The sequence below is a fragment of the Benincasa hispida genome, chromosome 3 (genome assembly GCF_027475165.1).
Source record: "Benincasa hispida cultivar pf3 chromosome 3, pf3_genome.v1.1, whole genome shotgun sequence".
Taxonomy (NCBI): domain Eukaryota; kingdom Viridiplantae; phylum Streptophyta; class Magnoliopsida; order Cucurbitales; family Cucurbitaceae; genus Benincasa; species Benincasa hispida.
Window position 1 is genome coordinate 49,763,109 of NC_143480.1, and position 17,723 is coordinate 49,780,831.

Below are 17,723 nucleotides of genomic sequence, written 5' to 3' on the forward strand. Positions count from 1 at the left end.
AGAAACTAAATAAAATATTCTCGAATGACCGGTTGAACCCTCGACCTCTTGTTTAAATTTTGTCATCTATTTAGGTTGAGGGTTCAACCCACGACCTCTTCTTCAAATTTTGTCATCTTCTTTAATTTTCTTTAGGTCAAGGGTCGAAACCTCGACCTATTCTTTAATTTTCGATAGGTCGAGGATTGAACCTTCGACCTCTCTTCAAATTTGTCGTCTTCTTTAATTTCCTTTAGGTCAAGGGTCAAACCTCGACATCTTCTTTAATTTTCGACAGGTCGAGGGTTGAACTCTCAACAAAATATTTTACACAATATCCCCGCCCTCGAAAACTCCAAAACAATCCTAAATTTGTAAATAGTTTCAGAACCACTATATTTCTCTAAATTGTTTTCCTAATCACAATATTAAAAAAAAAATAATAAAAAAAACTCCCCCATCTCTTTATATAGTAAATACTATTTCAACTCCCAATTAGTTATCGTTCATACTATTTCAAAACCCTCATTTGCTACGATAATTACTAATTGCTACAATTTTTATTATTTTACATTAATCGTTTTTTTCTTTACTTTGCACGCAAATCAAAAAACTCCTTTAAATAAATAAAAACTTTTAAAACCCTAATTCCCACATTTTTCCCTCAACCAAAAAATATAAACAAAAAAAAAATCTTTCTTTTCCTCAACAACAACAAAATTTAATTATTTATTTTTTCCACTTCAAACCTAATAATTAAGATTCCAGTAGGATTTTAAATCTCCACCAAACTCCAATTAAAACCCAATTGAAATCCACTCATTCCAAAACCAAAATTAAATTCTATTCCGAGTAATCGAATTAATTTCATATCTTGACCAAGATTAATTTAAATCGATTTAACCAAAATAAAATAATTCTAAATCTCTAAAATTTGAAATGCAAATCTACGTAATCAAGATAAATACATGCAATTTCTTAGAATTTGGCTTGTTATAGTGAAAGTGGGGATCTCATACTTAGGGGAGTCTATGTATAAACTAGAAGTTAAAGTTGCTTGAGTCACTGTTGGATGTGTTTAACTATAAGAATTATATTGTAGTTACTTAACTATTTCGCTTAGTGAAGATTTTTTTTTTTTTTTTTTTCAATGGGCAATCTGCCCACTAGACCTAGGTGATTTTGCACTTAATTGGGTTACAATCCTTGTGTCGTATTTATCTTGTTGTTTACTTTCGAGTCGCATCTTGTTATACCTTGTGCTAAAACATTATGTATGACACAAGTTATGTAGTTTGACATTCACACATTTTTTCAAATTGTTATATATTTGAGGGTCCAGTTTTTATCGTTTGGGGATCAAATTTTTACAACTACAGTAAGTTTGAGGGTCTAGTTTTAACACTTGTAAAAGTTTACAAGCCTACTTTTTACAAATGAAAGTTTGAGAGTATAATGACAACTACTAACAAACCTCGGGGTGGTTCTTTCAATTTTCTAATTTTTCCTTTACAATATATGAAAAAATAATACAATATCAAATTTCGAAGTTGATAGTATGTCAATTGAGTTATACTTGTGTTGTTCAAAACTATTATTCATTATTATTATTATTTCAAAATATGAAAATATATTTGTTACACATCTCTGTGTGTCATGTATATCTATCTTTGTTCAATCCATTTCAAATTAGACACAGAAATAGTTCAATTTTTTGTTTAAAAACGAAAATAAAAAAGAGCTGGTTACATGACAAAATATCTAATCATGATGTAGTATCTTCCTTTCTATAAAATGGAAAAATATCTTTTTAATCTCTCTAGTTTCACTCTATTCTATATATTCAAAATGTTACACTTTTACTTTTGAGTTTGACTATTTCGTCATTGAATTTCAAAATATTACATTGTTATCACGAGTTTTTAGTTAATTTTTCATTTAATCTTAAGTTTCAATATTCTACACTTCCGAGATCTAAAGACCAAAGAAAATATACCCAAAATCTAGACCAAATTATATACACACACATATTAAAAAAAGCATGAGATTCAAATTCACAAGAGTAAGAAGCATAAAAATGTCGTTTACTAATTTCTTTTGGTTTAAAATATTTTTGGTCCCTAAACTACTATGAAACTAACAATTTAGTCATTCAATTTTGGTCGGTAACGATTTAGACTCTATACTTTCAATTTTATAACAATTTAGTCTTTGAACTTTATTATAATAATTTAGTCATTGTACTTTCAATTTTGTAACAATTTAGTCCCTAACGTTTTAAAAAAAATCAAAATCAAAATCAAAATCAATATTCGATGTCAATTTTTATTGTTTTATGAGTTAGACTTTATATTTTATAAAAATATTGAATCTCTAATTAGTTTATTAATTTATTTATACTAGAAATCTCATTAGATCTTAACACTAATTTCTACAATAGAGACTAAATTGTTACAGGTTTTAAAGTACAATGACCAAATTGTCACATAATAAAGTTTAGGGACTAAGTTAACAAAATTGAAAGTTCATAGACTTAAATCGCTATAAATCAAAGTGTAAAGACTAAATTGTTATTTTACGAAAATTTATGGATTAAAAGTGACTTTTAAGCTACCTAAAAAAATGTTGGTATTGAGTAGGCTTACTGAAATATGAATAATGGTATAAGCTTAAGAGTGAGCAAATAAAAACAATGTAATTACAAGGAGATACGTTGGACCAGGGGTAAATGGTTTGATGGTTTAAATACTAAGTTGGTCTTTGTGAGTCTGTATTTTTAGTTTTAGTTCATTTTGATTTTCCAAAATGTTCATTTTGGTTATTGTATTTTTAACATTCATTTTTTTTCGTCTATATACTTTTAAAATATTTATTGTGATATTTATATTTTTAATTTAGTTCATTTTGATCCTTACTTTTTAAGAGTGATAATTTTAATCATCTGAAAATGAATTAAGAATAAAAAATGGATGGACATTACTATTTTTAAAAACACATAGATCAAACTGATTATTTGAAAAGTATTATGAATCAAAATGAACTAAAATTGAAATATAAATATACGGTTACTAAAATAAATATTTTGAAAGTATAAATGCCATAGTGAACCAAAGTTAAAAGTATATAATTTGTAAACACTCGTTTCATCTATGAGTTTACTTGTTTTGATATTAGTAATGTTTTCAAGGTTAATACCAAATTTTTATTTATTTGTTTTTTTATATATATATAAATTAGGATAAAAATTCAAATGTTGTTTTTAACTTAAAGAAAAAAAAGCCGATGATCATTGAGAAAACAATCATACTTTTTTCAAAAGAAAAACCAACAAAGGAAAGAAAATCTAACAATAGTTATTAAATGAAGTTTCACTTTTGTAATTACCTTCTAATTTTATGGCTAATTTATTCATAGCAAACTAAATTTGAACAAATTTACATTCTTAATCTAAATGATTGGAGATCCACTTATCAAGTTTTATAGTTACCATCCCAAATTTATTCTTAGACAAACAAAATTGAAATATATCAAACATTGAGAATAAATGTTGGTTTAACATAAGATGCAAGCAAATATCTGCAAATTGATCATATGTCTGACATCAAAGGACAATAGGGATGGATTATCATCTAAAAAAGCTCTTGAATGTGGCAGCCCTTTCATGCAAATGCAAGTGGCCTATGATTGTAGCTTTTCAGCCCTATGGTAGTGGGCTATGTTCCTTCAATGTACCCACTCTCAACCTGGTCAGAAATGCTCCCAAAATTAGGTCAAGTAATAAAAAAAGTGGACTCGATTTGACTATATTTGATGTTGTTTACTTGTGTTCTACATCTGTTCGAGCAAATGGAACCCACTTCCAAATATGTAATTAAAGACGCAAGTTGATTGACGAGCAGAACGTGCCCAATTCAATTGCAACTGAAAATTACGCCGTATCGTTATCATTATTGTTACCGTTCCATAAGAAAAATTATGAATTCTGACATATTTACTACTATCGTTATCGTTTGACCCTTAGAGGTAACGGTAGCGGCAATAGTAATAGTAAATGTGACAAAATTCATAATTATAAGTAAATGTGATCAAAAGCAATCCAATTACATTTGCAATTGAGTATCCTTATAATTGATTCATCAATGAAATTTCATTATGATTGCATCAATTTTGATTACGGTTTGATAAACGTGGCCTTAGTACATGTTGATTTCTATTCAATTATAACATAACATTGTTATTATCTCAACATCTTAGTTTACATAAATAAACAAGACAAAATGTTTGATGATGGTTTGAAATAAAACTTTGAACAAATCGCAAAAAATCATTTCAAATATACAGTGGTAGTTGTAATTATACCATCAAACTTTCAATTGTAAAATTTGAACCTTCAAACTTATATAAATGTTAAAATTGAACTCTCAAACTTATACCGTGGTAGAAAGTGTACTAATTGTATAAGTTTGAGTGTTAAATTGTTATCACTTCGTGGTCCAATTTCTACAATTATTATAAGTTTGAGGGTCTAATTTTAACACTTTATAAGTTCAAAGGCTCGATTCTTACAATTGAAAGTTTGAAAGCTGATTGCAACTTCCACCACAGGTGGTTTTTTGAATTTCATTTAGGAGCCGTTTGGTTTAAGGTTTTAAAAATGTATAGGAATTAAGTATGTCTGGGAATTAAAACTTCGGAATAAGATTGCTGGCAATCAATGATGACCGTGTCTAGTTGTACATGAAAATGTTATAAAAAATTTACGGTAACAAATTAGCTTTGTATTTTATTTATAAAATTAATCATGAAAACCTCTATAAGAATTTGATAGATTAGTTGATAAACAATAAATTCAATTCAACGTTTTGAGCAAAATTAATTATTTTACTATTAAGTAATAATATTAATTAAATTATTAATTACAAATATTTGTAAAATGAGTAGTTTAGAATTAAAGTTACATGATTACGTAATTTGATGAATTTATATAAATACGATATATTCATTAATAAAACAATCCAAGTCAGTTTTAAAAAACAAATATAACATTATGTGAATACAAAACAATGAATTATAATAAATCAATGATAAAATAATTATAATTGTTAAAAAACAATCTCATAAAATATTAATCATAATAACGGTTAATTAACTACATATCTAATTTATCAATGAATTAATAGTACGATCATTTACGATTTATTATATAATTAATTAATTTATTTATAAATATGAAGTAGTTAAATTCAAATTTTAATGTAATTTTCTAAACTATAAATTCAATATTCATATATTAATGAATTTTAACAATATAAAATAAAAGATTAAATTCATGTATTAAAAGACGAGATAGTAGATATCAAGAAAACTCATCATTTTAGATGAGTATCATTCATGAGTATAAAGAATGCATGATAATAACTTATTCTCATACTTAAAGCTTTAAAATTTATATCAAATAAGAGGATGTATAACCCTTATCCATTCCTGTTCTTATTTCGATTCCAATTCTCTCCATCCAAACGTCCCTCAAAATTTTATAATACTTCGGTCCTAGGTGAAAGATCGTTGATCTCCACGTGGCATCATCAAACTTGCTAGTCAATGCTGATCCATACTCCATAACGCGCCACGCAAATATCTAAAAGCCTAAAACTGGGTTAATCGGAGAAATAAGGCTGTTTTTTTAAAGAAAATATTGGAGAAAACGGGTTGTTTAAAAAATATTTGGAGAAATAGGGTTCATTTTTTTGTCTTTCAGTGCATTTCACCGTTTTATTTTCTCTTTTCTTTCAATTTTCTTCCGTTAACTTCCGTTACTATTTCTTTATTTTTTTTTAATTTCTTTTTATTAACCCTTTTGTTTACCTCTTTTCATTTTCCTTTTAAACTATTTTTCGTTGTACTTAAATTGTTGAATGTTATTTTTTACGGAAAAAAAATATTTTTAATATCTAAATTTTGAGTCGATTTCTATTTGGTCTATATATTTCAAAATGTTACATTTTTAATTATTCAGTATTGAGTAAGTTTGGTTTTAATTTAGTTTTTAAATTTCTTAATGTTACAAATTTATCCTTCAAATTTGAATTTTGTTTTTTTATTTCAATTTAGTTATTAGGTTTGGAAATATTACAATTTCATCATTGATTTTTTTTTTTTTTTTTTAACAATATCATTGAGAAAAAATTATAATTAATATGTCAACCAAATTTTAAAATATCAATGTCAATGAAAATATAGAAGTCTTAGTTTTATAGAAATATTGATAAAAATACCGATGTCGTTAGATACTTCTTGAAAAAATCTAAGACTAATTCTCATTATATTTATAATGTGTATATAAAAAGTAATTAATATATCAATAAATTTTATAATTTTACGTATAGTAAAAAAAAATTATTCTAACTGACAAAATTGCTGAAAATATTTACAAATAATAACAAAATAGTCTATCTACGATAGACCGTGATAGACTACTATCTGTGTCTATCATGACAGAGATAGATATAGATTGACACGGATAGTAGTCTATCGCAGTTACATGTAAAAAAATTGTTATATTTGTAATCTAAATATTATGATTCATTTTCTTATATTTGAAAACAGTCTTGAACAAACTACAATAATATGTTCTCCTCATAAAAATGTATGATTCGTGGATCAAGTGTCCATATAATTTTAATTTAATAAAATAATAGTTAAACTATAATTTAAATATTAAGATAATAATCATCTTTATTGATATTTTTAAATATGGTATATTAATCGCACTTTGGTTTATTTCAATCATATATTAATTTTTTATGTTACACTTTAAAATGATTGATATTTTAGGGGGCGTTTGGGACAATAAATTGATTATTATAGTCCTAGGTTATAATAGTTTGTGTTTGAGGTGTAGATTATTTTAGTTTGAGTTATATTGTTTGAAATGTAAACTATTTTAGTTTGAGAACAAAATGGTAAATACTATATCAAAGAATTAAGAAAACGATGAATGTAAGATAGTAAAAACTGCACCAAATAGTAAATATAGTAAATGAGAGTTTTGAAATAGTGTTGACGGTAGCTAATTGGGGATTACAAAATAGTATTGACTATAGCAAGTGATGATTATTATAATCTTATGATGGTCATTGCCCCAAACATCCCATTCGTATTTAAATTATAATTTAACTATTAATTATATTTTTTAGTTCGACTACTTTTAGAATTGAAGAATTAAAAGTTTGACTATCTAATCTATAGCATATACCTTAAATAAAGAAAATATTTTTAAGCATAAAAGAATTAAATACTTTTCGAATTTGTATTTAGTATTTAAATTAAATTTTAAATACTACTAAAAATATGATTTTAGTTATTATAGTATTAAATTGAAATAATGAATTAATTATATATTTTTCTTGCAAAATTATAGGATTATTAATATTTAAGATTATTTTTTTAAAAATAAAAGAAATGCACTGTGAGACCAGAACATTTAAATAAATAAATAAAAATTATTATTATCTTAATATTTAAATTAACAACTATTTTATTAAATTAAAATTATATAATTACTTAATTCTTCAAATATTTAACATTGCACTCATTATAATATTTTGTATCGCAAAGTGATAGACTATTAATATTTAAGATTGAAAATATCAAATCAAGAAAAAAAATAAAAAAATAAAAACGTTTGGGGTTGGATTTGAACCTAGGTGAGTACCACAACAAATCCAAATTGGTATGTACTAACCATGTACAATGTTTTATATAAACAAAAAAAAAAAAAAAATCATCGATTTTAGTTTCTTTTATTTTTCGTGAGTTTCATGTAGTGGTGATATATATTTCAAGGTGAATAAGTCTTTCTAAAGACGCATTTTAACGAAGATAAAAAAAAAAAAAAAAAAAAAAACACACACACATTTTCCTACATGGTTTAAAAAATATCTTCTTTTTTTTTTTTTCCTATTCTCTTTTTTAAAAGCTATCATACTTATCCAATTAATCCCTAAAACTTTAAAGTAACTTTATTATTGTTTAGTACAAAGTCGCCTTTTTCTCTCTCTTTCTCTTTTTATAAATATATTTCCGGTTAAAATTATGTTTTGGTTCATATATCCAGAAATTTATATAATTTTAGTATGTGTACTTTTAATTATTTAATTTTAGTAAAATAAATAAATTTTAAATTTAGTTTATCAAAATTAACTTTTATCGAATTTAGTTGAATAAAAATAATAATTTTCATACAATATATGTTTTCAAATTTTATAATTGTGGTGTTCAAATAACTCGACAATTCAATCCAAAATATAAGGATTGGATTGGATTAATTTTGTTTTTAAGTTGGGTTAAACTTTTTTATTTTTGTTTAGTTGATTGGATTGTGAGTTGACTAAAAAAAATGTTGGGTTGACCCAAACCAACCCGATATATATATATTATTCAAAATTTGATTACTTTTATCGATCAATTTTGAGTTTTTAATATTTTTTTAAAAAAATTGTTATGATATTTATTTTTGTTTAAAACTTGTAATAAATATCATAGATATTTGGTATTTAACATTTGAATTTTATAAGATTTTAATTATGAGTATTGTGTTGTATATAAATTTACATATTTATAAATAAAAAGAAAAAATAAAAAAACTCAACCAAACCCAACAAAACCCGAATTTTAAGGGTTGGATGAGACTTTAGGTATTTTGGGTTGCCAACTCAACCAAAAAAAATCCTAAATCCTACCAAATCCAATCCATATATACCCCTATTTATAGTAAAAATGTTAGACGATGATTATTTAAAAATAAAAATGAATAGTGACTCAACTTAACATTTATTAAAAGCACATAAATCAAAAGTAAATATTTTTCTTTTGAGATAAAAGAAAAATTCAATAATGAAATGAGGAATTTACAGGGACGAAAGCTTCACAATAGGCCAAACTCGAAAGCTATGCGGGAAAATGGTCAATCTAGACAAAAGGGGAGGAGGATTCAGTAGTGAGGGAAGCTAAAGAGTGAGTAATGTTACATCCTCTTAGAATACGAGAGATAGAGAAGGAAGAAAGTAGCTGCAGAGAAGCTCGAATATTATCACACCAGACTCCAATTTCATTTCTAAAAGATGAAGAATCTCTAAGACCCCTAACAACATTGATGGAATCATATTCAATTAGTAGATGTTGAAGATTTAATTTAGATGCTGATGATAATTCATGGAAGATGCTGCAAGTTTCCCTTGAAGAGGACTTTGAAGAATACCAGAAAATCCATGGAAGTAGGGATGACAACCGAACCGGGGTGGGGAGACACCCCATTTCTAGTTTTGGGGAGTCGGAGTCGGGGAATCCTGTTTGGAGATTCGGATATCCTCACTTTTTATTTTATTATTTTTATTATTTAAAATTGACTAAATTTAGTATTGAAATTATAAATTTTATATAGGAAAATAATCCTTATATATTTTTTAATTAGAAATTAATAAAACTTAAATTTATTATATTAGATTTTTAAAATTTTAAAAAAAAATTTGAAACATAGCTGAGCTAAGTAGTATATAATTTATTATTATTATTATTATTATTATTATTATTTTATATATATTAACAATTAGAAAATTGGGATGGGGATCAGGTTCAGAGTCGGGGACGGGGTTGGGATCCCCTCCCCATCTCCGCCCTGTCTCCAATTGGGGACCCGATTTAAATTCTCGATTTGACCCTGTCCCCGGTCAAACTAGGAATTTTCTGCCCCGATTGGGTCGAGGACCCGACTCCGCGGGAAATTTTGCCATCCTTACATAAAAGCAATGATGGTGCCATTGTCATCTCTGATAATAGAACCAAATCGAGAAGAGGTTTCATTAGAGGACCAAACTCCATCAACATTAAGTTTAAAGAAGTCATTTGGAGGAAGAAGTCCTGTAAATTGATCGACATATTAGAGAGACGCAAAAGTTTTTAATTAAAAGTACCTGAATCAAAATTAAATAATTGAAATTACATAAATTAAAAATTAAACAAATTTCAAAGTATAAGAATTTAGATATTATTTTAAACTATATTTTTTTTAATCTTTTGGAAACAAACATGGCGATATACTTTTTAAACTTATCAAAAAAACAATCATAATTATTGATAGTTTAATTTGAAATATTTTAAAACTCCACACAAGTGGACTTATAAAAAAATAAAGTTTTATTGTTTTTCTAAACCAAAGGCATTCTACATTTGGGTACGATCGAGTCGGTTGACTTTAAATTAATAAATTTCATATATATTAAATGGGCAATGTTTGAAATTTGATGAAATAAAAATTTAAAAGCCAAAATCAAATCTTTTTCCCTTTTGAGTCTTTGATTCATTGTTTCCATTAAAGAATTGCACATTGTTGTTATTACTTCTTTATGTATCTACATTCTTTTTAGTATAATAATTTGGGACGAAAGGATTCCAATGTTTAATATCTTTATTGATGACTATTTTGAATAAATTGAAATTTATTATAAGTAAAATTAGAAATTTATATATTTATCAAACATGTTTTTAAATATTTAAAATACTGACGTTAATAAAAGTGTTGATGCTTCAATTTTATATAAAAAAAAATCATGGAATTTATTTGAAAAAAACCCCTTATAAATCAATAAGTTTTACTGATGTTAATAAAAGTGTCGATGCTTCAATTTTATATAAAAAAATCATGGAATTTATGAGAAAAAAACCCCTTATAAATCAATAAGTTTATAAATATACTTTTGAATTGAGAAATAAATTTTTGTTCAGATTAATATTAATATCATATTTATATTTGACACTTCATATAATTCAAACCCATCAATTGAAACATCAATTTGTCAACATAAATTTAAAAGCCTTATCGAGAGTCTATACCTATTGCCTCAATATTGAAAATAGGTCTCATAACACAAAATTGGAGTCAAAACGAGCATAGCTCAACTAACACAGTGCTTCTACTATCAACCTCGAGATTAGAGGTTTGATTTTTCACCCACACATTTAATTCAATATCTTTGAAAAAAAAATCACAAATTTCAAAGCTAAAAAAGTAAGTTAAATTGCATATTTGGTCACTATAATTTATATAAAGTTGTAATTTAGTATCATGGGTTGATAAAATTTTCACAAACAATCTATATGACAATGATTATTCATGGAGATTTTATCAAACCATATAAAATATTTATGAGGTCGTATCAAACCATAATGCTAAATTACCACCTTTAAAATCACAAAGATCAAATTTTGACTTTTTCCAAATTATAGTGATTAAATTTATATATATATTTTAAAAAAGAATGAAATAATTACAATAAGAAGCCTTCCGAATCTATTGAACATTTTTGTAAATTCAAAATATTTTTTTCTTTTTCTTAAATACCTATTGTTTTTGGGAAAGGAAAATCATTAATATCTATATTAGTAAGACTAAATTTATAATAACCAGAATTAACGATTATACAAAATAAAAATTTAAATTATCCTGCCTCAAAAAAGGAGAAACGAAATAAAAAAGATTTATATTTATCTTGGTCAATGAATTTTAAATCTTCTTGAGCAAAATGAAAAAGTAAAATGTCAATAATTAACCCGATAAAGTACCGAATGACAAAAATCTTGAACGTAAAATGATTTTTGAGTTCTACACAAAATAGTTTTACCATCTAATTCAAATTTAAAATTCTATATTTTTTTCAGAGTGATTAACTTATTTGATAACCTAATTATCTAAAAATATCATTCATCTTATCAAATTTTAATAGTAAATATTAAAGTAAACATTTTTAAAAAATTTAAAAATTTAAATTGATGCTTTTAAAAAAATCTATCTACGAAAATAGAATAAGCTTCGGAGTTTGGATGAATCAAAGGATATTATTGAATACAAAATCTAAAGGAGTCGTAGGACCTAAGTATTTTTCTTTTATAAATAAATTGAAATTAAGTGATTGTCGAAGTGGCGTAGTAGACCGAAACCCAAGAAGAGAGCTGCCAAGACGAACAATCAAAGCTTCGCTAATCACTTCTTTCTCGTTTTGCTTTTCCCCAGATTCCCATCTCGACGACGAGACCCATTATTCTTCTTCTTCCATTCCTTTGTTCTACTTCAGTTTTTTCGCTTTTCTCTCTGAATTGATCTTGATCTCCTTCTCGCCGGTTTAGTCTCGTGGGTTTGTTTTCTTTGGCCCTCGGCTGCTCCGGTTTAGCCATGGTAGCCGATTCGAAAGGCAAATCGGACATCTCATTCGCTGGCACCTTCGCCAGCAGTGCTTTCGCTGCTTGTTTCGCTGAGGTAATATATTATATGCATACTCTGCTCTGCATCTTCTTAAACCCTTTTGGCGTTTGTGTTTCTGAAAAGTTTCTTGTTGAAAATTTGTTTTTGTCCACGTTTGATTTGGGGTTAACGAGTTTAGTGTTTGGTGTATTTTGTAGTTGTCAAATTCAAATTATAAACGTGGGTTTGTGATGTAATTGGCTGATTTTATCTGCATCTTGACCATTTTTAACTCTGGTTAACAATGCACTAGGATTGGCTTAATCGATTTTGTCTTCTAAACAAGGTTTTGTTCTGAATGAGGTTGGAGTTTGACTGCTGTTTTGAGGGATCTTGACCATCATTAAAAGTTAGAACTGAATCTTATTATCTTTGATACCACAAAGTTGTGATCTTCTAAATATTTGATATCTTGTGTTTGTGTTGGGGAACCATGGAAATCGATCGATGTTGTTGTTAACGTTTGCTAGGGGGTGTAAGAAACAAAAATTCTAGAAGTGTTTTTAAATGGTGGAATGGTAAACAAAGGAAACATAGCTACAAGTAGATATTATGAACTTAATGATCTGAAACAGGTAACTGAAACTAAAAACAAAATTGTTATGTTTTTGCACCCAAGCAACTGTTGCGATCTTCATCCACCTTACATTGTTGGATCTGAAATGATTTTTGACAATAATTGACATGCGTTTGATGTTGATGCAGGTATGTACGATTCCTCTAGACACTGCCAAGGTTAGGCTTCAGTTACAAAAGAAAGCTGTTGCGGGAGATGTCTTACCGAAGTATAGGGGCATGCTGGGCACTGTTGCAACCATAGCCAGAGAAGAAGGTTTGGCATCGTTGTGGAAAGGCATTGTTCCCGGATTGCATCGTCAGTGCGTTTTTGGTGGCTTAAGGATTGGGATGTATGAGCCTGTAAGTTTTTGAGTCCAGTCTGGGAGTCTCTACTGTTCTGTCTTTTAGCTCATATCTAACACAAATTTGTATATTGTTTACATCGCAGGTCAAAAACTTTTATGTGGGCAGTGACTTTGTTGGTGATGTCCCTTTATCCAAGAAGATTCTTGCTGCACTGACAACTGGTGAGGATGGATTGAACTTTTTGCTGTGTATAACATTTTTTTTCCCATTGCACGTCTCATGGTTGCCGTATTTGTGTTTTTGCTTTCATGTGTGTATTTCTTTTCGAGGATGATGGAAAAATTTCAAAGTATCAGGACTTAGGAGTTCCTCAAAATATTGATTAATAACAATATCAGTAAATAAACCATCCATAATGGAAAAGGATTGGCCTGTAAATTCTTGATCAATCCACACTCTATCTCTCTTCTAAGACAAGATATGCTTGGACTTTTTGGCATTCCTCTTCCAAATTATAATAGTCCTGCTAAAACTTTTATGTAGTCCTGTCCCCACAAAGCCTTCTATTGCCTCTATGCTCAAAGAAAACTATGAATGAGTGAATATTTTTGAAAGTTTGAACTAGTGAAAATCTTGCAAAAAAGGAACACATAATGTCATTGGCTTTGGAAGTAATTGAGTTGTAGAATAAACATTTCTTCCGAACGGTTATTATATTTAACTTCTCACTCATTTTTTAGAAGCCCAACCAGTTTGACGTAGTGAATGAGACTATTTAATGGTCTATTTAGAATGGCTTTTTAATTGCTTAAAGCATTTTTTTTTGTGCTTTAAATATTTTTAAGCACTTTGAAAGTTATTCCAAACAGGTTTTTTTTTTTTTTTTTTTTTTTTTTTTTTCCAGAAAAGTTAAAATCATCCAAAAGAGGTAGGAGTGGAAAGTTAAATTTCCTCATTTTCCTATCCTCCTCCTGTAACAGGTGCTCTAGGAATCACAGTAGCAAATCCAACCGATCTTGTGAAAGTTAGACTTCAAGCGGAAGGAAAATTACCTCCTGGTGTGCCTAGGCGTTATTCTGGTGCATTGAATGCTTATTCAACTATTGTGAGACAGGTTAGCTATTTGACCTCAAGATCAGGGAAAATTTTATTGCCATTTCCATTTGTATGACTTTCCTATAACATATAGGAAGGAATTGGCGCTCTATGGACCGGCATTGGACCAAATATTGCAAGAAATGCAATTATAAATGCTGCAGAACTGGCCAGCTACGATCAAGTGAAACAGGTAAAACCATTGGGAAGTTGTGTTTTTAGAACTATTCTTGTTTCCTGCCCTCCATGCGGGGGGACTTTTTGTCCTGATTCTTATCTTATTATATTCATTGCAGACAATTTTGAAAATTCCAGGTTTCACAGATAATGTTGTTACTCATCTTCTTGCTGGTCTTGGAGCAGGGTTTTTTGCTGTCTGCATTGGCTCGCCAGTGGACGTGGTAATCTTTCTATATCCATGCTATGTCACCTCTTTCATAGTGTTTTCTTTTAACAATTTCTAGGTGCCACACTCTCTTTCGAACATAATTCATGTTGTTTCATGAGACTTGGAGTCATTTGCACATGATCATATACCTTTTTGACAGGTGAAGTCAAGAATGATGGGAGATTCAGCTTACAAAAGCACACTTGATTGTTTCATCAAGACTTTAAGAAATGATGTATGTTTTCTTACTCTTTCATTATTTCCTTTAACTTAGTTGAGTCTGTTCTCTTGATATCTGTGTTCTAAACTAAAACAAAGTAAATTTATTATCTGGGATTTGCATTTTGTAGGGACCTCTGGCATTTTATAAGGGCTTTATCCCGAATTTTGGTCGGTTAGGATCATGGAATGTGATCATGTTCCTAACTCTAGAACAGGTACTTCCTTTCGACCCCTGCACCCTCGATGTCAAATTTTCATCAGCTACTCAATTGCTAAGAATTAGATTACTTAAAGAGTATAAAGCATATTTCTCAGGAATCTTCTTCTTTCATTTCTTCTCAATTTTCAATACTAAACCAGTCTCTGAAAGTAAGAAACCTCAACAACACTTTCTTTTGGGCTAGAACCAAAATAATTGAAAATTAAATAGGAAAGAAACAATACATCAAAAGAAAGAATTTGCAGATTCTTTTTCTTCTCTGTGTGAACAGAACCAAGATTTATGAAAGACTGGGTTATCTAATTTTCTGCTAAGAAGCAATACATACTTGTAATCTAACGAGTCCTTGTCACTCAATTATTTGTTATGTGATAGGCCAAGAAGTTTGTGAGAAATATAGAATCTTCATCTTGAGCTATTGGGGGAGTGACGTGGAAGCAGATTGCTCCCTTTTCAGACATTTGCTTAGAGAATAAAAACCACCCCACATGAAGAATCTACTTTATGTGCTAATTCCATTGATGAGATGAAATCTTTTGCTCCTGCCATGGGAGAGAATAAGATGAAAGTAATCCTTAGACTGAAAGATTCTTTCTCAAAGTTGTCATTCATTTTCTGTATTACAATATATTTATCATTCTGCTAATCTTATTAAACTATTTTCCTTAAATAAGAGTTCAATTTTCTTTTGTATTCCAATTGCCAAGTCTTTAGACTATAATCATGTTGTATTGTAGTCCATTGGAAACATCTTTAAACGAAATATTAGAAGTTTCAGAGATATATGGCTCGTGGTTTTCTTTTAAATAGCCTTTGATCTATGTAGCTTCAGTTGGGAAGCTCGAATTTGTGTAGTCTATGTTTGAATTTATATATATATATGGTAAATCAAATCATCATGGTTTGGCTTGGTATCTATAAGGGTCGTGAATATGATAAATGACTCAAAAGAAAAGTTTAATCTATGGTGGTCACATTTCAAATAATCATGGATTGGCCTAGTTACGATAAGAGTCGTGGGTATAATAAATGACTTGGAAGGAAAGTTTAATCTATGATGGTCACATACTTAAGATTTGATATCCTATAATTATTTTCGACACTGAATGAAAATAGGTTGTCTAGTAAGATTAGACAGAAACGTATGTAAGAAAGGAAAAAATAATGTACATGGCAACTTAGCTCAAATTTCATAAGTTTGAATCATCTTTTATGTTTCAAAAGATAGAATTTTGGTAAAATCAAAATATGATATTTAAATTACAAATGGGAAAGATGGAAAATCTACCAACATTTTGCACTACAATCAGTCTCAAGTTTGGTAATGTAGAATTTCTAGGATTGTATTAGTTTATGAAAATAGGGTTTTTTTTCCCCTTCTTTTCTTTTAAAATTTTATAATAATTCCGTTCCGATTGTTTTGCATCAATTATTAATGACTTTTGTGGGCTGGTAAGTGGTATCGGTCCTATAGAAATCAAAATCTCTGACTTCAAGAACGATAATATATAACAATGATCGTTGAACTATGCTCACTTTGCTATCAAAAGTGATGAAGTAGTTGACATATAATTCGTGCTGTGTTTAGTTTTTACTTAAACATCAGAATTTGTGCTTTTTTTTTAAAAAAAGATCAGAGTGTATGGTATATCACTGCATCGATATAACTCTTTGTAGAGGATAGCTTGACCCGAAAACCGAATTTCCAAGGAGTGATATGACGATATTTATGCACCAACAAATTCTCTATCCAAAAATTTACATTTCCTGGTAGAATTTAGTAAAAATGTTGAAGAAATTGTAATGACAGCCTAGGTACGAGTTTGGATCTAATTGCCTCCATAATTTTTTCAACTAGAGAAAAATAAATAAAAAACAAAGGAATACCAGCGACCGACCTTAGCTCAGTTGGTAGAGCGGAGGACTGTAGTTGGAACAAATTCCTAATAGCCATCCTTAGGTCGCTGGTTCGAATCCGGCAGGTCGGATTTCCTTTTCTTTTATTTCTTTTTAAATAATATATATAATAGTATGATCCATGATAATGCTAAAATCCGACCTTAGCTCAGTTGGTAGAGCGGAGGACTGTAGTTGGAATTTAATTCTAAAAGTCATCCTTAGGTCGCTGGTTCGAATCCGGCAGGTCGGAACTTTTTTAAAGTTTTTTTTCCTCTACAATATTTGGTTTTTTTTTTTCCACGTTAAATTTAAAAAAAATTCCTTTTTTTTGGCTATTACAAGCTAATTTAAAAAAAAATCCATATTTTTTGGCATGATAATGACAGTAGATTTTTTTAAAAATCACATTTTATCTTTCTATATCTGCTATTCGAAATCTAATTTTTTTCAACAAATAGCTAATTTCAATATCTCATTTTTACTAGGTATCGTAAGGGCTATGAAAAAGTAGCTATCTATATACTATGAACAATCACGTTATATATATATTATAAAAATCTAGATTTAGATTTTATCCATAATCTCATATTATGTAAAAAAAACATGTATGAAAATCTCATTTTATCTAAAAACGTTAAAGAAATTAAGCAATTTTTGATATCATTATTGAATGAGAAATTTCAGCCGATTAAATTTTGCCACATCATCTCAACTAGGGGTGTACATGGGTTGGGTCGGGTAATTTTTTGGACCAATCCGAG

The 17,723-nt window shown here is 28.3% G+C and overlaps 1 protein-coding gene and 2 non-coding genes across 3 annotated transcripts; all 3 read left to right on the plus strand.

The window, feature by feature from the left end:
- The first annotated feature begins 11,854 nt into the window (after positions 1-11,854).
- On the plus strand, positions 11,855-15,846 carry LOC120072643 (mitochondrial uncoupling protein 1). The gene is made up of 9 exons (XM_039025063.2): positions 11,855-12,289; positions 12,980-13,192; positions 13,281-13,359; positions 14,119-14,252; positions 14,328-14,426; positions 14,530-14,634; positions 14,782-14,856; positions 14,972-15,058; positions 15,439-15,846. Exons 1-9 carry the CDS (start codon positions 12,206-12,208, stop codon positions 15,475-15,477), a joined length of 915 nt encoding a protein of 304 aa, XP_038880991.1. The 5' UTR covers positions 11,855-12,205; the 3' UTR covers positions 15,478-15,846.
- A 1,110-nt stretch (positions 15,847-16,956) lies between these two features.
- TRNAY-GUA (transfer RNA tyrosine (anticodon GUA)) lies at positions 16,957-17,051 on the plus strand. Its single transcript has 2 exons — positions 16,957-16,993; positions 17,016-17,051. It is a non-coding gene; the product is annotated as a tRNA-Tyr (tRNA).
- Positions 17,052-17,117: 66 nt separating this feature from the next.
- Positions 17,118-17,212, plus strand: TRNAY-GUA (transfer RNA tyrosine (anticodon GUA)). The gene is made up of 2 exons: positions 17,118-17,154; positions 17,177-17,212. It is a non-coding gene; the product is annotated as a tRNA-Tyr (tRNA).
- Positions 17,213-17,723: the final 511 nt, after the last annotated feature.